This window comes from Vipera ursinii (assembly GCF_947247035.1).
Source record: "Vipera ursinii genome assembly, chromosome: 2".
Taxonomy (NCBI): domain Eukaryota; kingdom Metazoa; phylum Chordata; class Lepidosauria; order Squamata; family Viperidae; genus Vipera; species Vipera ursinii.
The window spans coordinates 188,478,504-188,503,557 of record NC_139513.1 but is presented as its reverse complement, the minus strand read 5'-3'; the positions used below and the strand labels follow the sequence as shown (position 1 = coordinate 188,503,557).

The 25,054-nt window shown below is 43.0% G+C and overlaps 1 protein-coding gene across 1 annotated transcript in view; it reads left to right on the top strand.

Moving 5' to 3' along the window:
- Positions 1-408: 408 nt before the first annotated feature.
- KPNA1 (karyopherin subunit alpha 1) overlaps positions 409-25,054 on the top strand; it is a 47,945-nt gene continuing 23,299 nt past the window's right edge. The window contains exons 1-4 of the mRNA XM_083351878.1: positions 409-540; positions 13,328-13,461; positions 17,607-17,714; positions 22,951-23,050. Of these exons, the coding sequence (XP_083208004.1) occupies positions 13,333-13,461; positions 17,607-17,714; positions 22,951-23,050 (337 nt within the window). The 5' untranslated portion in view covers positions 409-540; positions 13,328-13,332. The remainder of the gene's footprint in view (positions 541-13,327; positions 13,462-17,606; positions 17,715-22,950; positions 23,051-25,054) is intronic.

Below are 25,054 nucleotides of genomic sequence, written 5' to 3'. Positions count from 1 at the left end.
TCCCCCCAAAAATCCGCTTTTTGGATTATTAGGAATGCTAATGGCCCATCTGCCGCCTTTTTTTTTTCTTGTGAATTCTTCTTTGTGGGCAACCCCGCTGGCTTTAGTTGCCCTGTCGAAACGCGCATACACCAAGAAAGGAGCAGCAACCTCAGTGGCTCGCTGAGCAAACCGATGGATCTCGCCCGGTTATACTTTCCGCACTAGAAGCAGGTAAAGAGACGGCTCGTTCGTACGACCGTTACGCCTCTCGCGCGTCTTACGTGGGATCTTTCTTGGCCCCCTGCAGCAGGTCAGCCGTACAAACCCCTCCGGATCGCATCGGAAACATAACTCTACGGCCCGGCTCTGTCCCTAGACTGACTTACGTACAGGCGGACCGGAAGCTGCGCCAAATGGCTGGCTCAACGGCGCCTGCGCGCTGTCGCTTTTCGCACCCGGCTTCGCCTTGCGTAGAGGGAGAGGCGCCTGTGCGCGCCTTGGGCCCAAGAAGGATTTTGGTAGCGTGTAGGCCGGCTCTTTAGCCGGCCGCAGCAGCAGGTACTGGGGCTGGTGGTAGGTCGGCTATGCGCGCCTGATTCGAGGGGCCGGCCTCGCCTGAGAGAGCGCGGCCGCTGGGCTGCGTTTCGCCCAGGGCTGGGAGCAGGCCGGAGAGTAGGCAAAAGGAGGGCTGGGAGCGTGCGCGGCCTTTGGATTGGGGGCGCCCGCAGGCTGAACCTGGCGTCCCCGAGGCGGACCGGAGAGGCGAGGGCGAGGCCCCTCGAGAGCTTGGCAGGGCTGCTGCTTCTTAGTCGCGGGGCGTTGAGGGTGGTGACTTGCGGCGCTGGAAGGTAGGGGGTTACTCGGAAGGCGTGAAGTAGCTGCTGGATACGGCCTCTTTTCGGCTGCCAGTGGCCTTCCAGGATTTAGAACAAAAGTTCGCCTTGACATTTCCTACCTGGGATAGTTTGGCACCTGTGGAAGACTTGGGTACCCTTTTCACATTATAGGAAGCTTGGCCCTTTTTTTTAATACTGTACAGAATTTTCACACCGGTCTTATTTCCAGTGGGGGAAAAAACACAATCCCTGTAAATTGCTCCTCCCCCTCCTTGTACAAACAAATAGTTAAGAATGTACAGATCTTTATTTTTCGGTTAGCTGTTATCATTAGACCCAGAGTATAGTTGTTCCAGACGAGACAATTAACCGAAACGTTTTTCTGGGAAATAACAGTTTTGTAAGTAGTAAATCCTGTCGACTTGCATACAACTTAAGGGATTTCCGAGGTACATTCTTGTGAGGTTCAGGGGTCAGTCACTGAAATACCGTATCCTCCTTTGACATCCGTCTTTCTTCCTGATACCTAGTTTTCTTCTTTCTAGATGCTGGTTTTGGATTCTTCCAGAGTCAGAACTGTATGATCACTTAGCCAATCAGTTAAAAAGAATTGATGTTCTGGATAGAGAAATGTTAGATATGAAGAGGTGTATTGATATTAAAGATGGATTATAATCATTATAGATTAGTGTTTTGTCCAGTTGCGTCCATTCTGTTACAAAGTGAATTTCACTTCCATAAAAGATCAGATATGTAGTTTAGCCATTCTCCTATTCAAAGGAGAACAGTTAAATCGCTACGAGAATGATTGATATAGTTTGATCCCTCTACTAAACCTCTACTTTTTCCAAGTGAAATTCAAGATACTTGTATTTACAAAATCCTAAACAGTTTACATTCAAGCTGCAAGAGGTACCGCTCTTTTGGTACTCTGAGCTTCTTATCCTGACAGATCAGAAGTTCTCTGTTCCCTGGTATTGCTTCATTTAAGGAATGTTTTCCCCAAGAGGATCACTTATAATGTTTGTTGTGGTACTTTCGTACCATACATTTTTCCAGTCATTCTAACAACTTTTAGCACTTCTAGAATGTTTTATTGCTTCGTTTTAAAAATATAGAATGGGGAATCAGATTTTTTTAAAAACATGGATTTTAAAATTATGTTAAGTTGTGATATGTTTATATGTGTAAGCTGACACATATACCTAGCATACATTGATTGTATCTTTGTATCTGCTTATCTTTCTCTGGCCACATGTCCCTGCATGTTCCTCAGTAACCAAATGTGGCCCTTGAGCCAGACAAGATTGCAGATGAGTTGTTTTTCCAAATAAAGTTGGAACCAATGATAATTTACTGTGCTTGCTTATTTATATTAAGTGTATGAGAACAACTTTGACCCAGTTAGTAGATAAAAAAACGTAAAGATAACTTATTTATTAAATGCATGCTACAATATTTCAAGCTCAGAGAAAAATGGAATATTTTATTTTGAACCTATGGTTCTTACATTTTCTTTAATAATAATGATAATAGCATTTACTGATCCCTGCCCTTATGTGCAACATAGATAGATATGTCTATAAAATGCTACTTGGGGGTAAGGAATAGATAAAGAGATAGAATATCTTACCCAAAGTATTCCCTAGGAATGGAAAAGATAAGAAACTACTTGGTGTTCATGTTCCTACAATAAATGCAGTAACCAGTCATGTAGTTCTGAAAAATATTTCAAATATTTATATTGGAATCAATTTCCATTTCAATATTGTACAAGCATTGTGTATATATAAAACTGAAATATTTGTCAGAATGCTTATACTATTTATTTTAGGAGCATTGCCAAGAAGACATGAAGGAATTCTTCAGATTGCTGTTTTCAATCCTATATATCAATCTGCCTAATTCACAATGAAATCTATTGTAATTGACTAAATAGATGTTATCTTAATTAAGGACTTTTTCTGAGCTCATTGCATGTAGGTACCATATATTTTCCCTCAATCGACATGGTTTATGTTTCTGGAATGGTAGCTCAGGAGATGTTGTTTCTATTTTCTTTACTGTTCTTTGTCATTCTATTAAGTACTTTGATTCTGAAATGGTAGCCTCTATGTCTCCCCACCCCCAATGGGATTAGTCCAAAACACACTGCCGTTCTGTCCATGTTTATATAAGAGTATCTAAGTGGAATTTCCTAGTAAGTAAATTGCAAATGGTTTTTTGGGATGCTTCTAAACTCTTTTTAGAAGATTTGTTAAATTTCTGAAGTTCTTAATTATCCATTTTGTCTTATGATATTACTATATAAGTACTCAAAATACCCTGTTCTGGTGGTGTCCAGCTTTTGTCAGCTTGAGGATTGCTTCAGGCTTTGAATCATAGGGTTGAACTCCATAAGTAGGCAGAATAGATCCGTTTTGGGGAGCTTGGAGTGAAATTGATGCCGTAAGCCCCAGCAACATCTCTCCTAATTGTACCTGCCTGAGGTTTTATGGACAGCTCAATGAATGCTGCATAGGCTGAAATTATTGCTAATTTGATTGATATAGTTTATTTCAAAATAAAGAGAATAGAAAACTTCATTTGTATTTATAGGACATCTCAAATAATGTTTAACAGAGTTTGATTATAATTACCTAATTTGGCAATGCACTTCTGTAGTTAGAAGATTAATTCACATGGCTTCAGCTTATCCTGTGATTGCCATATTTTGGACTATTTTCCACAATATTATTTATATGATTATTAATAGAAAGCCTGTGTGCCATAGTGATTTAGCATCATAGAGAATTCAAGGGTACACTCTCATGGAAACTCACAGTTTCCTGCAACCAAAATTACTTCATAGGAGGACTGTTGTAAAGAGTAAAATAAGGAGAGATTCTCAAGTAAGCTAGCTCAGGCCCATGGAGAAAGGTAGGATATACCGTAAATTTAGTAAATAAGTAAATTATCTTGCTTATCAAGGATGCATATGCATCCTTGGCTGTGTTTTATAAATTTGGAATTTATCAAAGCACTAAGAATTGTGGAGTTGCAGAGGGAAAGTAGTCAAAACAATGAATACAATAATAGAAAGATACATATACACTAGGATTGTTGAAAGGCGTGGTTTATCAATGTTGGAAATTGTTTTTTTACATTTTTTTCTCTTCTGGACAAAAGGATGAATAAGAATTTTCAAGCAAGTTGACACACACTTTTGGAATTTTTCTGTTTTTGACACAATTTTCCAGGAGTTTTCTCCTTTAATTATTTGCAGTAATATATGTATTTATTTATTTTTGGGACTTATATGCCGCACTATCTCCCGAAGGACTCAGGGCGGCTAACAACAATAAAAGACAATAATACAAATGTTAAAAAAAAATAAAGCCCCAATGATAAAATATTAAAAACATTTTTAAAAATCCCTATTGTCAGTCCAGGTCAGCCTGATGGGAAAGAAATGTTTTAAGGCTGCGACGAAAGGACCGTAAAATGTAACACATTTTTCTGTTATATTTGTTGCTTTCCTGAATTGTTTTTTCTTATACTACATTGTTATAAATCTGAGAAGTTATAAGTAATCCGTTAGGATGAGTACTTTGTGTTACTATCTCTCCAGATTTAAGTTGATCCCAACTTCTTTCTGCCTGCCTCATGTCTTATTGTTAGTTCATCACAAAGGGTTGTTGTCCATTTTCATCTTGGTGTCTGGATTTATATATGTCAGTAGTCTTTGATTTTGTTTACAGCAGTTTGATTACAGTATGTTTATTAAAATACAAAATGCCCCCAGAACTGACCATGCCCATTCCAGTAACATATTGCCCTTATTCTCCACAGCATATGGAATTGTTTTCTTAAGAGATTGTGATCTCCTCCACAAATAAACCCCACCTTGCTTTATTGAGTCAGTTTTGACTTTTAAGAGAAATTTGCAGACACACAAATATATATATTTTAACTTGGATAGGAGTCACCTCTCTCTATGGAAAAGCAATAAGTGGCAGAGGAATAATAAAAGAGGAGAACTGAAGCACCTAATTAATTAATGTTTATGGAATTAGATGACGTCAGGCACGAAAATGCAGGTTTATGGAGGAGATTAGCAATAGCACCTAGATTTATATACCACTTAATAGTGCTTTACAGCTCTTTAAGCAGTTTACAGAGTCAGCACATTGCCACCAACTATCTCGATCAGGGGTCTTCAAATTTGGCCCTTTTATGACTTGTGGACTCCAAGAATTCCTCAGCCAGGCCATGTGATGCCTTGACTACAAACCAAAACTAGTTACGACCATAATTCTGGGCTCAGTTTCATTTGAAATTAAGGATTACTTGTAGTCCACTGTCCGTATTTCAAGCCAGAATTGAGTGTTGAGTTTGATTTATTTGAGTTTGATTTATTTGATTTATTTTCCAGCCAAAACCATAGACCAGGACTTTTCAACTTTTTCACCCATTGTAATACTTATAGGATATGGCCACATCCAAGTACCACCAGTCACCTAGCAAGGTGTCAAAAACTTGACCAAAAAAAAAAAAAAGAAAAAGGTGATGAAGTACAGGTAGTCCTCAACTTACAACAATTCGCTTAGTGACTGTTTGAAGTTACAATGGCACTGAAAAAGTGCCCTCTAAGCCACAGCTGAGCAAGATGCCTGCCTGCCCACCCAGCGGCGCTCTTCCTCCTGTCTGAGGTTTTCATTGTTGTGAGCATTTCTGTTGAGGATTGGCAGTGGGGGTGGGGGGGGGTGTTTGGTTTTTATTCCCCCCCCCCCGTCTGCTGGGTGGTTGCAGCAGGTTTTGGTCACTTAACATGACCCTGGGACACTGTGACTGTCATATGAATCAGTTACCAAGCATCTGAATGCATCACAAGACCTTGGAGATGCTGCAGCATTCCAGCTGATCTGGGCTCAGCAGAAGCACCAGGATCAGCACTGAGCTCCAGCTGGAGCCTGGTGCTGATCTTGGCGTTTCCGCTAAGCCCTGACAGCCCTGCAGCTCCAGCCATCTTTCGCTCAGGCTTGTGCGGTGCTGCCACCGGTTCAGCTCATTCCCCTCCCCCGCTACCACTTTTCTAAGATGGTCGTGTACCATCTGCCAGGTGCCAATGTACCACAGGTGGTACCTGTACCACTGGTTGAAAAGCCCTGTCTCAGACAGTATCACTGCAGTGAAGGTCGATTAACTCAAATTCTTTCCTCATACCCTAAAATCAGTTTAAATAGAAAACTTGTGCTCTATTAATCTACCTAAAGATTTTTAAATGTTTAAATTTTGGAGGCTTTGGGGGGAAGGGGATAGGAAAGTTTTTATTAAGTGCTTTGCTGTTTTTTGTTTATAGGGAGCTGTGTTTTTAACTATATTAACATCCAATTTCTCCATTATTTTCTGGGAACAGCAATCACTTCTTGACTATAGTGTCTTTACTTCATATAAATTGGTCTTGTATCTGGACTGAACATATCTCTAGCTAAAATTTTAGGAGGCAATTTTTTTCCCCTTCCTGAGTGTATGGTCACAGAGGTGACCATCTCATTTCCTATAGCAATTACATTTCTCTTGACCCTGATATTTAAGTTGTAATCTCCTTGTTTGGGTTAAAACCCATGCCATGTTAAGAACAAATATGCCTAAACTGTCTAATGTTGGTTGTCTCAGTACTGATGGCCTTGGGCTCTGCTTTTCCTTGACGGATAATAAATCATGTTTAAGAATGAAGATAAAACATCTTCTGTTGACCAGAGATCTTAAGAATTAAAAAAGAGGAGCAAGTCTTTTGAGAATAAGAGAAACTAGCCTTCATACTGTCCCCTACCTTGATGGCCAAGGTTCTGTATAAACTGAGGTATAATCAGCATTACCTCCATTACCTACTCCAGGCTCTCCAGTTGGAGAATCCCTGTTGCCCTACCTTTGGGAAGGCCCTAGGAGCTGACTACATTTCTGTTGAACTATTAAAAATAATACAGAGTGGTGGATACCAGTCCTGATGGCACTATTCACTTATATAAATAGTTTACCAATGGAAATTGTTTTGCCATTTGTTTTACTCCTAGTGTTATTTATGGCCCTAGACCCAAAGTTATCTGTTGAGTGATTATACTTCTAAAAAACCCTAAAACCCACAGGGGGGAAGCTTTTCCAGAAACCCCACAAGTGTTCATACCTTGGTCTCATATTCTCTTTGGGGTAGTAGTTTAATATAGTTTTTACTGCCACTATCTAATCCAGGGACATTTCACCTGACATCTCTCCAGGATATTTTTTTTAACCCTGTGCTGCTTTTCTAATAACTGGAAGATCAGGATAAACATTAAAATAATTTTAATCTGAGACTTAGAACAGAAGTGAAAAAAAAACTAATTCACAACTGCATTGCTTGAGATTGCCATAATAATTATTCTATCTTATAGCACAGAAATGGTGAATCAAGTGCCCAAACTGCAACCCAAAACCCACTTATTTATTGCAAAGTGCCAGGGCCGCATCAGCATTGTGGTGCTCTCGGGGGAGCGAGGGGCATGGCCCACTGGGTGGGTGTGGCACACTGAATGGGCGTGGCTGTGGTGATCACGGCAGACTGGGTGGGCATGGGCGGGGTGGGTGTGGCCACCCCGATGTTGCTTGTTGGGGCCAGGCAGGGTTGGAGAAATCCAGGGGGTGTCTGGCGGAGGCTCGTCCTGTGGGGTGATGCGAGGCAAGGCGGGGTACCATTGCCGTGAGGCAAGGCAGGGGCAGCTGCCGCCTGACACCATTGGCCCCCGCACACAGCAGCCAGTGAGTGCATGGGGGCTGATGGTGTCCGTCAGTAGCCACAGCCTGCTGGCCCCTCAGCCAGCGTACTCTGCAGCTCCACAGCACGCTGCCAATACCAGAGAAGCCCTCCAGCATCAGGTGGAGTAGGGGAGGGGAAGGCATATGATGCAGACCGCCGGATGTGCCTACTCCATCCCATCTGTTTTTTGCTTGCGGTTGGAGAGCAGGTTGCTGCTGGTCATCTTGGCCTGCTTATAGATCTTGCCCTTGGCCCGTGTGTGGGGCCTGTTCCCCCCGTGCACCCAATACACCTTGGGCTGGCACCGCCACCACTGCCCGGAGCACCTGGCCCGCCCAGCACAAATGAAGGCAAAACAACCATCTAGCAAGCTTGAGTAGAGGTGGTAGAGCACGCCCATGCCCAGCAAACCGAAGGCCATCCCAAGTGGGGAAAGCTGGATCCCCATCAGCGCCATGCCCCCCCAGTCCCAGCTAGGATTGTGTGCCTTCCCCCCATCTCTGCTGGGCCTGGGCGGCCATGACAGTGATGGGGATCCGGCTTTCCCTGCTTGGGATGGCCTTTTGGCTGCTGGCCCTGGGCGTGCTCTACCACCTTTACATGGGGCTTCCTAGCTGACCGCTTCGCCTCCTTCGTGCTGGGCAGGCCTGCAGCTCTGGCCAGCAGCCTAATGGAACTGCGCAAGAGGCTGGCGGCCGTGGTAGGTACCGAGGTGCACCAGGGGAATGCGTTCCACCTGCGGGCCAAAGGCAAGACCCTTGAGGGGACTGAGGAAATGACCAGTGGCGACCATCTCTCCAACCAAAAAGAGATGGGACGGAGTAAGCGTGTCCAGCAGTCCACATTTAATTTAATTTAATTTAATTTAATAATATTTATATACCGCCCTTCTCCCTGAGGACTCAGGGCGGTTCACAGGGCAGAATAAAATACTAAATACAAACGTTAAAAAGAGATTAAATGATTGCCCATGTTAAAACAATTGGAATAGAATTCTAAAACACCAAGTTAAAATTAAGACACCAAAAATAAAAAACCCCACCAATCCCCATCAGGCTAGGCCGGCTTGTACAAACAGAAACGTCTTGAGATCGCGACAAAAGGAGCGAAGATCGGGCGCCATCCGGAGCTCAACCGGCAGCTGATTCCACAGCTCCGGAGCGCCCACAGAGAAGGATCTCCCCCTGGGGGCCACCAATCGACATTCTCTGATCGGTGGCACCCTGAGGAGGCCCTCTCTGTGGGAACGCACAGGGCGCAGGGAGCTTGATGCCGGCAGCAGATGTTCCCTAAGGTACTCCGGCCCCATGCCATGAAGGGCTTTGAACACCGTTACCAGTACCTTGAATCTCACCCGGAAGACAACTGGCAACCAATGCAGCTCACGGAGCAGAGGTGTAACGTGGGAGTATCGGGAGACTCCCAACACAACTCTCGCAGCTGCATTCTGTACCAGTTGGAGCTTCCGGGTGGTCCTCAAGGGCAGCCCCATGTAGAGAGCGTTGCAGTAGTCCAGACGAGAGGACACGAGCGCATGAGTGACCGTGCACAAATCATCCCGGCTAAGATAGGGCCGCAACTGGCGCACCAGGCGAACCTGGGCGAAAGCCCCCCTAGTCACAGCTCCTACATGGTCTTCCAAGGTGAGCCGTGAATCTAGGAGGACTCCCAAGTTGCGAGCCCTATCTACGGGGGGTAATAGTTCACCCCCCATAGCCATAGGTGGAATATCCGAATAAACCCGGGATGAAGGTATGCAAAGCCACTCAGTCTTGTCGGGGTTGAGTTGAAGTCTGTTCCTCCCCATCCAGACCCGAACCGCCTCCAGGCACCGGGACATCACGTTGAGGGCATCACTGGGGTGGTTTGGGGTCGAAAGGAAAAGTTGGGTATCATCAGCATACTGATGATACCCAACTCCAAAGCCACGAATGATCTCACCCAGCGGTTTCATGTAGATGTTGAACAGGAGAGGCGAGAGGACCGACCCCTGAGGAACTCCACAAATGAGAGACCTCGCGGTCGACCTCTGCCCTCCTGCCAACACCGACTGCGAACGTCCCAGGAGATAGGAGGAGAACCACTGTAAGACTGTGCCTCCCACTCCCAGTCCCCTCAGACGCCGCAGCAAGATACCATGGTCGATGGTATCGAAAGCCGCCGAGAGATCTAATAGGACTAGAACAGAGGAATGTCCCCTGTCCCGAGCCCTCCAGAGATCATTCACCAGCGCGACCAATGCCGTCTCCGTGCTGTGCCTGGGCCTGAAACCCGATTGGTACGGGTCTAGATAATCCGCTTCATCCAGGACCAGAGGGAGCTGATGCGCCACCACACTCTCAACAACCTTCGCAAGAAAGCGAACGTTGGAGACAGGACGAAAGTTGTTCAATACAGCTGGGTCCAAGGCAGGCTTCTTGAGGAGAGGCCTCACCACCGCCTCTTTCAAGACGGCGGGGAAGCTACCCTCACTCAGAGAAGCCGATATAACTGCCTGGAACCAGCTGCGTGTCCTTTCCCGGGCTGCATAGACCAGCCAGGAAGGGCACGGGTCCAATAAACATGTGGTGGTGCTCAGCCTCCCCATGATCCTGTCCACTTCCTCCGGAGTCACCGAATCAAACTCCTCCCAGATGATATCGACAAGACCGCCCGTGTCCTGATCGCCAGACTCTGCCCAGTCAGAGTCCAGACCGGTCCGAATCCGAGCGATTTTGTCCGACAGATGTTGGTTAAACTCCTCGGCACGACCCTGCAAGGGATCCTCCCTCACCTCCTGATTTAGGAGGGAGCGAGTCACCCTAAACAGGGCGGCCGGGCGATTATCCGCGGACGCGATAAGGGTGGCGAAGTGGTTAGACCTCGCCTCCCTTATCGCAGCGAGATAAGACCTAATGTAGGCTCTTAGTCGCAATCGGTCGGATTCGGATCGGCTGGACCTCCAACCGCTCTCTAGGCTCCGTCTCCGACGCTTCATCTCCCGGAGCTCCGCAGAGAACCATGGAGCTCGACGGGATCTGCACCAGGTCAGGGGCCGCAGGGGTACAACTCGGTCAAGAGCCTCAGTGGCCGTCCTTTCCCAGGCTTCCACTAAGGCGTCTGCCGAGCTGTGAGCAAGGGAGGCAGGTGGGGACCCCAGCGCTGCCTGGAACCTCTGGGGATCCATTAAGCGTCTGGGGCGGTACCATTTAATTGGTTCCAAACACCCACGGCGGGGGGTGGCAAAACGGAAGACCAGCCGCAGGAGATGATCGGTCCATGACAGGGGCATAATAATTGGAGAGCCCCCACCAAGATCATCTAACCACCGTCCAGATAAGAAAACTAGGTCAAGGGTGTGGCCTCCCTCATGAGTCGGTCCCGAAATTACTTGCGTCAGGTCCATGGCCGTCATGGAAGCCATGAACTCCCGAGCCAACTCAGATGATCCTCCCAGCGATGGTAGATTGAAGTCCCCCAAAACTATAAGTTTCGGGAACTCAACCACCAGCCCAGAGAGGACATCGAGCAGCTCAGGCAGGGCTGCTGCTGCGTGACTAGGTGAAAGGTACACCAGCAGCAAGCCCAACTGCGCACCAGGGCCGCATCTCAGAAAGAGAGACTCACACCCGACTATCTGAGGAACAGTGGCCTCCCGCGGACACAAGGTCTCCCTCATAACAACAGCCACACCCCCACCCCTACCCTGAGCCCGAGGCCGGTGCAGCACCCGGAAACCTGGTGGGCAAAGGTCAACCAGAGGAATCCCGCCCTCTGGGCCCAACCAAGTCTCCGTGATGCAAGCCAGGTCCGCCTGCTCACCCTCGACCAGATCACGAACGAGAGGAGCCTTATTAGAGACGGACCTGGCGTTCAAATACACCAGCCGGAGCTCAGGGGGCTGCACACCCTCACTCCCGGGACCTTGGGGTAGAGCCAGAGGGTCGGAGTGCCCCACCGCTTGTAAGCAGCGGAGAGGCCTTCCCTGAGATCGATACGGCCCTCTGCTCCTACATCTGCTGCCATTCCCTGATGTCGTGGGAATAGGTAGCCCCACGACCAGCCCTGGAGCCCCGGAGGTGACCGACCCCCGCTCCTCCCCTCTGCGATCTACATCGGCCCTAGCCAGAACAGCGGTAGTTGGATAGCCCCCCTTATCCAAACAACCAAAAGAACCCTCCCGCCTCCCTAACCCCCTAAAAAATCACGTACTCTCTAGACTGCTGCCGGAGGCCAGGCCCAATATTCACAGCGGCCTATGCAGCCTCTGCTGCCAGATGCTGTCAGTCCCCTTGCACTCACCGCCTCCTGTGTGCATGCCTTGGGGGCCACTGGGTTGGGTGGGGCCAGGGCAGCGGGGAACAGTCCCTTGCCATCTCTGGGGCATCCCCGGGGGCCCATCGCCGCTTGCTCACTTCCTGCCCTGTCACTTCCAAACGCCACGTGCACACTACTCTGGCGAACACTGCTGGGGCAATAGCGGTCATGCCCACACAGAGAGCTCTGAGTGCCGCCTCAAGTACGCGTGCCATAGGTTCGCCACCACTGGTATAGGTTCTCTTGCTTGAGCAGGGGTTGGACTAGAATATGTGTTATGGTTCCTTCCAACTATTATTCTGTTAAGCAGGGCTTTTTTTGTCATAGAACGCTCAGAACGGAGTTCTGGCACCTTTTTTAGATGGAACCTTGTAGGGTAGGCAAGGCGGATTGTATGACATGTCTGAGTTCCGCCACCTTTTACTTTTACAAAAAAAGCACTGCTGTTTAGTATATTTGATAGATTCCTGAACCCTAATCTCCTTGCTTGCTTTCCTTTGGATATGTTCCTGTTTGTCAGGTTTTTCTCAAAAAGCATTGCCTAGAACTATATGCAGTATTTGTAAGCAATCTACTGTACAGTTGAGTTGCTGAGGAAGGTTGGTTTGAAAGAGCCATATCCCAGTAGGAAACTCCTATGTATATGGTGAAAGTTTTGTGCTATGTATATGGTGAAAGTTTTGTGCCAATCTTATCTGGAATTGTAAAATAAGACTGATCAGTATTTGAGATTTACATATATAGATATGACCGTGAAATCATTCAAGTCATGCTTCAGTTGAAGAATACATTACTTTTAGGTTACTTACAATAAGAATTTATCTGTGTAGGATTTTATATATATTTTTTGCTATAGTTTTAGCTTTGTTGGATTTAGGAAAATTACCTAAATGGTCAAAAGATTGAAGAATGAGCAATAAAAAGGGGAAAATAGCAATGTGTCTCTAACATTGTGTTTGTACTGGCAGTAAATTATGTGAGTTTCAAAGGAGAAGGGAAGTTGTAATAACTTGAAAGATATAAACTAACTTTAGTCCATTTATTAAAGAAAGAGAAAGAAATCACAATAATTGTTGGCTCATTTTTCCAGGTAAATGTATTCTGATTGTAATCAAGTTGCACGTATTTTCAGATCTGGCTTGTTCCAGTTTGCTTGTGTTTTTTTCCTCTCTTATTTTTGAGATTATGTTTAATTTGCTTGTTTTTCTTATTACGGCAAGACAGTTATTCAGAAATATCTCTGGTAATAATTAGAGGAAATGAGGCCAATATTAGGAGAAGGATAAAAATAGCTTATCAAACTATGTTTTTCTTCTCAAACAAGATAATTCCTCCAACCCCTTTTCACTGTTGATTTTAAATAATACACTTGAAATAAAAACATGAAGTTATATGTCAATTGAAACAGATTTTCTTTCTGATTACTTCCATTGCTTAGAAACCATGACATCTTCAGGAAAAGAGAATTTTCGACTCAAGAGTTATAAAAACAAGTCTCTGAACCCTGATGAAATGCGTCGCCGTCGGGAGGAAGAGGGCCTTCAGTTGCGGAAACAAAAACGAGAGGAGCAGGTACATACGTACATCCATGAATACATATATATGTAAAACATTTAGTAAAAAATCAATTATCAAGGAGCAAATGAAAAGGGGAAATGGAACAAAAATATTCCAGAAAATCATATGTTCAAAGATAATTAAGAAAAAACTGTTAATAAAGTTCCTGCATTTTAATTTTTTTAAGCCAAAGGATTTCCCAAAAATTTAATTGGTTTAATGGAATTCTGAATTGATTTTAAGAAAGACATACTTTCTGGCAGGTAATAAAAGCATTTATTGTATATATTTGTGTGTGATAACATTTTAGAAATTTTTGAATTTTAAACAGTAAAATGATGTAATTATTTACCAAAAGTACTATATTGAAAGAATTTATTGGCAGTGGCTATATCTTTGAATTTCCTGGATGATGTGTCAGTTAAGTAAAAGAAGCCAAATGTTGACTTTATCATCAAAAATAAGAGAATCTTCCAGAAACTAAAAGCCAAATCAGTTTGACTTTGATACCTAGGGAAGATGCTAGTGCAGTTCATAGTGAAGGATCTGTAAACATTTGAAAAAAAAATTCAGTGATTACTTGAAGTTAGCATGGATTTCCCAAGAACATACTGTTAAGACTCACTTGATTTCAATTTCAAGGCATAGGCATAGTCTTTCATGCCATGATCTCACAGAAAATGCATAGAGAGTATATAACACAGGTAGCAAGTAAAATAATAAAAGCCAAGTTACTGCAGCATTGCGATCACTCTTATATATTAAAGAGGCAATATTTATTACTTGAATACTCCAAGTGTTAGAGCTCAGCTGTATTTTGTCCCCAACTAAGTTTGTACAATTCCTTGTTCTTTTAGAAAACATTCAGATTAAATTTCTAAGGAACATTCCTTGCTGTGTCTCAAATGCAGATCTTTTCTGTGAGGCTGGCAGTATAATTGAAACCAATACTTGTTTACATATTTTTACATACCAAGCCAATTTTTTTCATACTACCACCTTATGTCTGGCACCCTGAATTCTTATTCATAATTTTTGATTTATCCTGGAATTTCCTTAAATCAGCCCTGTGTGTTCAAACATAAGAATGGAGCAGCAACTTTGAGACATTGAATTGAGACTATTTCTAGCCAATTAAACCTAGGAACTCTTCCCAAGGATGTATTTTTGATTAGCCTCTTCATCCTGCCAAATATTTAACCAAATCACAACCCTTTAGTATAAGAAGGCATTCTCCCTAGCTCAATTCAGTGGCCATCCTTCAGCGGTCTTTGACTAAGGCTTTGCTCATGTGATGAAAGGGCTAACAAAACTATAAAATACTTTTATTTCAGTGCCTCTTTTAAGCTGGCACACATTCATAGTTGATAACACCACATTTAAAGAAAACTGATCATTCTTACTGGTTCTGTTTATAATTTTTTCTTTCAAAAGGACATGGTTCTGTTATTCTAAATGCTATGTATTATGCAAAATGTTTCCTTTCCCGTTTACATATAACATGTTTTAGATTGGAATACATTTTATTATATACTGTTCATTGAACATAATAAATATTTTTTCTTCCCTATTACTTAGAAAATTAAATTTCTTAAATGTGTAATTATATTCTTGTGAAATAATACAAAAGAAGAAAACATGAGCTTTTGGACATGCTTTTGGTGTTCTTTGGTTTCAAGTGCTGGATAAAAGAATTCCATTCATAATGTTTTATATGAGCTTTCTAAGATTGTTGTGCTGCAGTAATTTAAATAATTTACTTTATATTCTATATGAAATAATGCAAAATATGTTGAGTATTCTGCTACTGGAAACCATTGAAATTTGGACAATTTCTGTTGTTCCACCCCAAGGCCACAAAAATTAGTAGGATATCAGATTATGCTTATTACGTACTCACCAATTTACAGAAAATATGTCACTGATTATTTTTAAATATGTGAATTAAACAGGTTTAATTAGGAGCTGTGAGCCCCTTTCAGTATCTAGCTCTGGGACCTCTAAATAAACTAAGGAAACCAGCAACTAAGAAAGTTTGGAAACTTTTGATCTAGTTGATAATCTTCTGGAAGGGCTAGTATTTCATATTTTAAAACTGCTGTCAAGAGAACTGGATGATCCTGCTCCACTACTCTTAAGTCCTGCTTAAAACAGGCTAACAAAACTGAAATTCAGAGACCATTACTTTATGTTGAAGGATATTATTAGCCTTTAGTCATTATGTTATGGATGTACCAGCAGCATATCCACAGTCTTCTAGCTAGATAAAGATAGACATCACAGTTGAAAGTGTGTGTCGGGGGGGGGGAGGAGAGAGAGAGAGAGAGAGAGAGAGAGAGAGAGGGCTTTTTCAAGTATATTGCACATTTTTTTTGTATTTTGCCTAAATTTACACACTTTTCCATAGTATACAATGGATATAAAAAGTCTAAACATCCCTGTTAAAATTTTTGATATGTAAAAAAACCTAGACCAAGATAAATCATATCAGAACTTTTTCCACTTTTAATATAACATATAAGCTATATAATTCAGTTGAAAAACAAACCAGAATTTTTAGGGGTAAAAGTAACAATGAAAATTTACAATAACATTGTTGCATAAGTGTGCACACCCTCATAAGTGAGGATGTGGCTATGTTCAGAATTAACCAATCACATGCATACTGATGTTAAATAGTAGTCAGTACATACCTGCCATCAATTAAAGTGACTGATCAAAGACGTATAAAGTTCAGCTGTTGTAGTAGAGTTTTTCTGACATTTACTCAGTTGCCCCTTACAGCAAAAGCCATGGCCTGCAAAGAACATACAGACCAACAAAAGGATCTTATTGTTGGAAAGTACCAGTCAGAAAGGGTCCAAAAAATTTCCAAGGCATTAGATATATCATGGAACATAGCGAAGACAGTCAGCATCAGGTGGAGAAAATAGACCACAACAGTGACATTATCAAGAACTGGACGTTCCTCCAAAATTGATAATAAAACAAAACTGGTCCAAGAGGCTGCTAAGAGGCCTACAACAACATTAAAGGAACCATATGAAGTTCTGGCGAGTACTGTTTGTGTACTTCATGTGATAACTACTGTATTGTTCATATGTCTGGGCTGTGGAGTAGGGTGGCAGGATGGAAGCTTTTCTTACAAAGAAAAACTTGTTGAAAAGCCTATGTCAAGTCTGAGAAAAGCATGTGGGAAAATGTGTTATGGTTTGATGAGACCAAGCTTGAACTTTCTAACCATAATTCCAAAAAGTACGTTTGGCACAAAAACAACACTGAACATCATCAAAGTACACCGTATTCACAGTGAAGCATGATAGTGGCAGTATTATATTTTGGGGCTGTTTTTCTTCAACTGGAACTGAGGCTTTAGTCAAGGTGGAGGGAATTAGGAACAGTTGCAAATGTCACTCAGTTTTGGCACAAGACCTCTGATGCTGATGAAGAGGAATTTCACTTTTCAACATGACAACAATCCAAAGCATACCTCGAAGTCAACAAAAGAATGACTTCACCAGAAGATCAAAATTTTGAAATGACTCACCCAGGATCCAAACTGGAATCCAATTAAAAATCTGTGGGATGACCTGAAAAGCTCTGTGCACAAGTGATGCCCTTGGAATCTTGACAGATTTGGAGCACTTTTGCAAGGAAGAATGGGCAAAGATTCTAAATGTCCAAGATGTGCCAGGCTCCTACCCCAGAAGACATGAGTGCCATCATAAAATCAAAAGTGCTTCAACAAGGTATTAATTTAAGGTTGTGCATTTTTATGTGACCATGGTTACTGTGCATTTTTTATTTTTCCACCTAAAAGATTTCAAATGTTTTTCAGTTGAATATTACAACTTACATATTATGTTAAAGCTGAAAAAAAATCTGAAGTGGTTTATCTTGGTCTGATTTCTTTACATCTCAAAAACCTGGCACTTTAACAGGGATGTGTTGACTTTCTACATCCATTGTATATAGTTGATTGTATAGTCTTCATTTTCTCCAACAGTTATATTATTTCATGTCCCTCCCAGCATTTTTTTTCAAACATTACTGAAGAGGTTATAGAGTCTAGGACCCTATGATTGTTTGATAAATTGTGAATTGTTTTATTCTCTAAATTACATGCTTTTAATTTTAATATCATTGCATTTCTTTTCTAGTTATTTAAACGTAGAAATGTTGCCACAGCTGATGAAGAGACAGAGGAGGAAGTCATGTCAGATGGTGGTTTCCATGAAACTCAAATGAATAACATGGAAATGACATCTGTAAGTCCATAATGAAATTCCAAATCCATTCTGAACATCTGGCTGATTGTGCGACCAACCATTTTAATAATTTCATTAATGATAATTTCTAAAGCTGTAAACCAAAATGCAATTCTCAAGATATTTTAATTGCATGAGCATTCTCAAATTAAGTATGCTGCATTTTTGCCTTGGAGAAAAAAGCAGATAAACAACAATTGGGCTATGCACTATATGTTATAGTATTTATAAGCTCTATTTTCAGTAGTTTCGAGCCACTGGCAGATGAACAATTTTAAACAGTTGAAAAAGTAAATTCTTAGAGCTTTTTTAAAAATATTTTTTTTAATTTAATCTTGCAGTTAAATGAACAGATATTTGGACTGTTTGGTTTTGATAAGGTTTACAGGATGTAATTGAAGAGAGGATGATTTCTCTTTCAGTACCGTATTTTCCGGCGTATAAGACGACCCCCTACTTTTAAGAAGTTTTTCAAGGTTTTTTGTCTTATACGCCGGAAAATACTTACATGCCCTGCCCTCCCTGTCCGTCGCAGAGGAGGCGAAGGCCCGACTGGCCCCGCCGGCCCTCCTGCTGCTCCCGCGCTTCTTCCGGCCCCCGAGGCGCAGCGTTTCCCGGGTGGCAGGCAGCGCCGGAGGGCAGCTGCCACGGCCGGCGCCCCTCCTGCTTCCCCCCGCCAGGCCTTGAACTTCTCCCATTCGGCGCAGGGCGGGGCACCTCTGCCCGCAGCCTCTTTTTCATGTGCCGCTTCCCTCTCACCATCGGCCGAGGCGCGCTCGGCCCGGGCTCCCGGTCCCTCTTCCCGGCCGGCTTCCCACCCTGCCCCTCATGGAGCTGGACTGGGCGTGCAGCCTCTCGGTGTGGCTGCTTTTCCTGGGCAGCCTGGCGGTGCGGCTCCTGCGCTCGGACCTGTTGCTGAGCCAGCAGCTGCTGCTGCGCATGGGGCTGCTGGCCGTCCTGCAGGCGCTGGGCCGTCCTGCCTCTGCCCCTCAGCGCCGCGCTCACGGCGGCTGCCTGCTGGCTCGTCTCGGCCAGCACTGCCCGGCGGAAGCGCAGCGTCGGACAGGAGCAGGACTTCCCTGCCGGCTCCCGTCCGACGCTCTTCCCTCTTGAGGCAGCTGCTGCCTCAAGAGGGAAGAGCGTCGAACGGGAGCCGGCTCTTCCCTCTTGAGGCAGCAGCTGCCTCAAGAGGGAAGAGCGTCGGACGGGAGCCGGCAGGGAAGTCCTGCGTGCGCGCGCGTATGCAGGACTTCCCTGCCGGCTCCCGTCCTACGCTCTTCCCTCTTGAGGCAGCATCCCCGAGGACTCCTTAGGAGCCGGGGAGTGATGCTGCCTCAAGAGGGAAGAGCGTCGGGCGGGAGCCGGCAGGGCAGTCCTGCACACGCGCGCACTCCCCAGCTGCTAAGGAGCAGCCGGGGAGTGCGCGCGTGCGCAGGACTGCCCTGGCTCCCGCCAGACGCCACCCACTGATTTTCCGGCGTATAAGACGACTGGCCGTATAAGACGACCCCCCAACTTTTGAGGTGATTTTCATGGGTTAAAAAGTCGTCTTATATGCCGGAAAATACGGTAGATTCTTTCTTTGCTTTTTAAAAAGTTTAAAATGTAAAGAAGAAAAGGAAGCAGAGAGTGGCTTCATGTACTTTTGAAAATTTTACAAGGTACGTAAGTCATTCTGTTCTATATAGGAGAACCAATCTGGAAACCTCCAAGCTACATTATTTCTGCAGGATATTCACAATGCTGGGGGAGGGGGGACCCTAGTCTAACATCATTTTCAAAGCTATACCTGATTATTTAAAGGGAGACTTGAACTACTTGCTAGCTTTTGTCCCATATCTTTTTTCAATCTCATATTGCTTCTAACAAAATCAGTGGCAAATGGGTTTTTTTACACCTGATTCAAACTGAAAATGAAATAAATTGATTTTCCATTGTATCTTTGCTTGGAATTTTTTCTTCCATTCAGTTGTGCCTGATTCTGGACAGGTCCCTGCAGTTTTTTTGGCAAGATTTTTAGAAGTGATTTGCCCTTACCTGCTTCCTAGGGCCCGAGTGCTGGCTTTGTGCCTAAGCTGTAAATTAGAACACATGGTCTCTGGATTTGTAACCGTATCATTACACCCAAACTGGTGCTCTCTGGAACTTAAGCAATTTCTTATTTGAGTGGGGGTTTTCTTTGGCTGCCATTCTTTCCTAGCTAAGTTTTTTTGATATTGTCTGCTTTTAATCCTATGTGTACAACAGAGAGTTGCAATTATGAGATGGCTGGTCATATAAATTGATATAAGAAATAAATATAAAATAGCCAGAGACCTAATTTAGGAGAAACAATGTGTTGATTTGGAAGTAAATGCCTAGTAAGCATTCTGTAATAATCCATACCAATACTAGTTACCATTTTAGTTTCCCTCTGAAGGGTATTTTAATGATTAATTAGTAATAAGGGATGCGGTGCCTTAGTGGGTTAGGACGCTGAGCTTGTCAATCAGAAGGTCGGCAGTTTGGCGGGTCGAATCCCGAGTGTTGCGTAACAGAGTGAGCACCTGTTACTCATCCCAGCTTCTGCCAGCCTAGCAGTTCGAAAGCACATAAAAATGCAAGTAGAAAAATAGGGACCACTACAGTGGGAAGGTAACAGCGTTCCGTGCGCCTTTGGCGTCTAGTCATGCCGGCCACATGACCACAGATACGTCCTCGGACAAGAGCTGGCTCTTTGGCTTTGAAATGGAGATGAGCACCGGCCCCTAGAGTCGGAAACGACTAGCATGCATGTGCGGGGGAACCTTTACCTAATAAGTCTATGCTGAATCTCCATCAACACATGAGCAACAAGTTATGGACTCTTAGTGTTCAGAGGCTGGAAACAGCAAACCTTACACCTCCTTCCTTTTATAGGCAAACTTTGTTTGAGATCTGTTCTTATCAGTAGAAACTTCCTCAAAAAGGCAATATTTCTAACACCTGCAATGCCTAGATTCCTTTTGTAGAACCTACATGTTCTCAAAGCCTCACTGCCAAATTACTTCAACCTGAGGTCGGTTTTCTCTCAGGCTTTAGTCCCTAAAGGTCTTCAGCACAAAGCCGACAGCCCTCTCAATCTCCAAAAAAATCTCTGTCCCTATCGCAGAGGCCCCCAGCCTTTTGGGCACCAGTGACTGTTTCTGTGGAGAAAGATTTTTTCCACGGACCAGTGGGGCCATGGTTTCATGTGCTGCCTGCAGCCAGTGGATGGGGCTTCACTTGTGCACGGCCCAGTTCCTGGTATGCCGTGGCCCGGTGCCAGTCCATGGACCAGGGGTTGGGGACTGCTGCCTTAGAGGGGACTTTGTCAGTTGGAACTAGATCTTTCACAGGTCTCGAGAGGTCATTCTCCCACCCATCACTCTTGATGCAATTGGATTTACATCATTCAAAATCTGTATTATTAAAAGTACCTATTCTTTTTGACTGGCTGCATCTTTTCACCTGGCCTAATGGTTACAGCCTAACCTATTTAGCTATTTATAGTGAGATATTTCCAGAACCCTCTCACTACAGTTCCCATTCTTTAGGGTCACAGCTGTCTTTTTAGTATTCTCTGTTCATGTTTCTGCACTGGAGACAGTGCTGCCATTTAATATAACCCTTTCAAATTCAATAATTTACAAAATTAAAGTGTGGCTTTGCAGAAGAAGCTTTTGAATGTTAAGGTTTACTACTGGTACTATTTGTTTCATAGGTTCGGTAGATTGTTTCCATTCTATAAGAAATAGTTTGTGTTCCATGTTTGGAAGTCTTCAAACAACAAAGGGGGAAAGAGAACATTATTCAACTATTCTGAAGATCCTTTATAGTTTGGTGTGAATGAGGTAGAGGTAGTCCTTGATTTATGACTACAACTGAGCCCAAAATTTATGTTGCTAAGTGAAACATTTGTTAAGTGAGTTTTGCCCCATTTTATGATTTTTTGCGCCACAATTGTTAAGTGAATCATTACATTTGTTAAGTTAGTAACATGGTTATTAAGTGAATCTGGCTTCCCCATTGACTTTGCTTGTCAGAAGGTCGCAAAAGGTGATCATATGATCCAGAACGCTGCAACCGTCATAAATATGAGTCACTTGCCAAGCATCTGAATTTTGATTATGTGACCATGGGTATGCTGCAACAGTAATGTGAAAAATAACTCACTTTTTTCAATGCCGTTGTAACTTTGAACAGTTACTAAATTAACTGTTGTAAGTTGAGGACTACCTGTATTAGGTCATATTTCACTTGCAGTGACTTTCCTTGGTGTTTTAAGTAACCCCATCTAAGGAATGGGAAGATTTTTTTTCCACTCCTGCATCAGTTATCTCAGTAGGGGTTCTTTGACAGCCTTTTAGTTGGTCAAGATTAAAACCTGAAATGAGGACTTTGCCAGAACTAGTATAACAGCACCCTTTACTCGTGTGGCTTTCTTAGCTTCCTAGGATGTCTCCTTTGCGTCCAACCAGAGAGAATTTTCACAGCAAAGTGACTCACCTTTCCCTTTTTTGTAGAGGAAACAATTCATGCACCTATCACAATTATCTAAAAATATTTTTCCCAGAACAGTTGTTTTGATCATATTCTTAAATTGATTAAACCTTTAAAATAAATAGATGAATTCTAAAATAAATAAATAGATAAATTCTTTTTAATTGACTCCAGGTTCTAATGGAGACAGTTCTATATGTGCTAAATAATATTTAAATGCACTCACTGTGTAGTTCTTAATACTTCACTAAACTTCAGTATTCTTCCTTTTCTTTATACATTTCTTACACATTGTATGTCAGTATAAATATTAATAAAGCAATAATGATAATATATAACACTTATATGTTTCTTTCAAGAATTTAGCCCTGTTCATATGAATTCTGTTTCTGTTATGTGAATATATTCCTTAAATTGAATATAGAGATGGAAGGAAAAAATATTAATCTTTGCAGTTATCCAAATCATAGCTCCCAGTGTTGCTTTTGGAATTTTTATTTAATAACGAAATATATTTTAAGATTGTAATTTTTTCATTTGCCCTTGCAATTGTTTTTGTTGAATTCAGTTGTCTTTTTGAAACTACTTAGTTTACAAAAAACCTCATGAATGAGAACAATGCCTCTTCGAGTCCAATTTAATTACTTAAATGATGTTAAATTTAAGAATTTCAATTTAATTTTTTTGAATTTTGAAGCAGTGTTTTTAAGTATTTTTTCCCCATTTGGAATTGTAGAATGCAGTGATCACCTCTGACATGACCGAGATGATCTTTTCCAATAGTCCAGAACAGCAGCTCTCAGCTACCCAAAAGTTCCGAAAACTTCTTTCAAAAGGTAAGTGCAAGAGAGTTGCTGCTCCTAGGCATGTATTGTGGGTTTCCATCGAAGTTATCCTATTATTAGCACTTACTACACATTAACAGGATGCCAGGTAAGGAGCCCAGGAATAGCAGTGCCCAAAGAAACCTCCCTGGATGCTCATCAGGCTCATTTCCATTCAACTTCCTACCTTCAAAAAATGATTTAAAATATTGGATGGATGGCATCTTGCAAATGTAGAGCAAATGTGCAACTATTTCATTATTTCTGAGAATGCCTGTGATCCCTAAATTCTCCTAGAAAAATGCATGGTGAATGGCTGCTTCCCTGTATTTTTGTTTCACATCCAGCAAATAGACAAAGGTAAATAGAGGTCGTAGGTCATGTCTTAGTGGAGGGTCATTCTGGTAAATTGATGCCTTGAAACTGGTAGAGCTATACAGTGATGTGAATTCAGAAGGCAAAATGTAATCCAGAGCATTCTTAGATATGTGCATTGCACCTGGCTCAAATAATTTAAAGCAGCTGCATTTTGTTTGTTTGTTTGTCTTGGGGCTGGCACAGTAAGAATAGAGTCTTAGGAAAAGCTACATTTAGTTAGGAAATCCTAACAGGTGTTCTGTGTACATCCCAAAATATTTTGCCCTTCAGGTCCTAATCACTGCATTGCTCTAGCAACTGTTTATTCCAGTCCGGGTGTATGCCCGCTCTGTAATCATTTTGCAGCTGAACTCATAATGGGTTTTCAGAATACCAGATAATACCCACCACCCCAAAGAGGTTGTAGACCTATTTTCATGATATCAGGTTTAAAAGAGGAAAGAAATTTAGAACACAATGAAAAATAATTCATATTTTATATAAAGTTTATGGAGAAATATTTATGTATAGGAGGAGCAGGTGGATGAAATGAGCTTATAATTCTAAATAATATGTTTTAATTTCCTATTACATTCATCATTCATTCATATACATGTATACTCCTCATACTACAATGTACTTTTGGATGTGAGGTCATAGAAAACGCAAAGTCAAAAAATAGAGAATGAACTAGTGCACTGTCCATTAGAGGTTACATATGTAGTTTACTCTGTAGATGAAGTCTGCTTTGTTCTGCTCTTTCTCTACATGATTAGACTTTATATAGACCTATAGTTCATTCAGTTTTGTAAAAGAGCGTGCATTCAGGGATCCAGTGTTCCACAGTGGAGGAAATTTTCCTTATCTGGGTTGCTCGTCTCCACTTGCCCTAAGAGGAGGATCAAAACATACAGTGTATCTCTGATTTGAAGAGGCACCAGTCTTTCTCTTAAAGTCTTTCCCCTACCCCTCGGCGGCAGCCTCCCTTCCACAGACGATCCCAGGAGCAGTTCTTGGCTCAACAGCTGAGTCAATAGATTCCACTTGTGCCACCTCTGCAGGTGAACAGAACTCCCTCAATCCCCATGAAGAGCTGAGAGACCATGGGGTAGGAAGGGACTAAGCCTAGAGACAACGAGCAGCCAATCTCCCACCTCCCACGACCAAGTGATCGGCGTTTCATCTGGACTTCTGCCATTGGATGCACCAGGTAACCTTGGCAGACCTCTCCCCATACAACCCTCACGACCCATCTCCCCCAAGGGCAAAGGAGACTACACTACCTCACAGGGGACCTCCTCTCTGTAACCAGTATCTTGAGGGAGAGAAAATTTGCCATCTTGATGGGCCTAGACTGCATCCATCCCTTTCAAGTGAATGCTCACCCAGCAGAGGAAGAGAAAACACCTGTTCCTCTTTTATCTTTTGTTTTTCATCCTTCTATATTCTGAAGGAGTTTATCTCAAATACTGAAGGGGAGGGGCTGCTTCCTTCCACAGTGGAAGCACACAAAACCTTTAGTCATGTCTATCAGACTGAATGGGAGGAGCAACCCAGAAGAGGATTTCCCTCTATCCACTGAAGGAAAAGGATCTTCATGGTAATTGCAAGGATTTGTTTGCTTCAAGTAGATTTCCCATAGCATCATTGCTGTTGGGT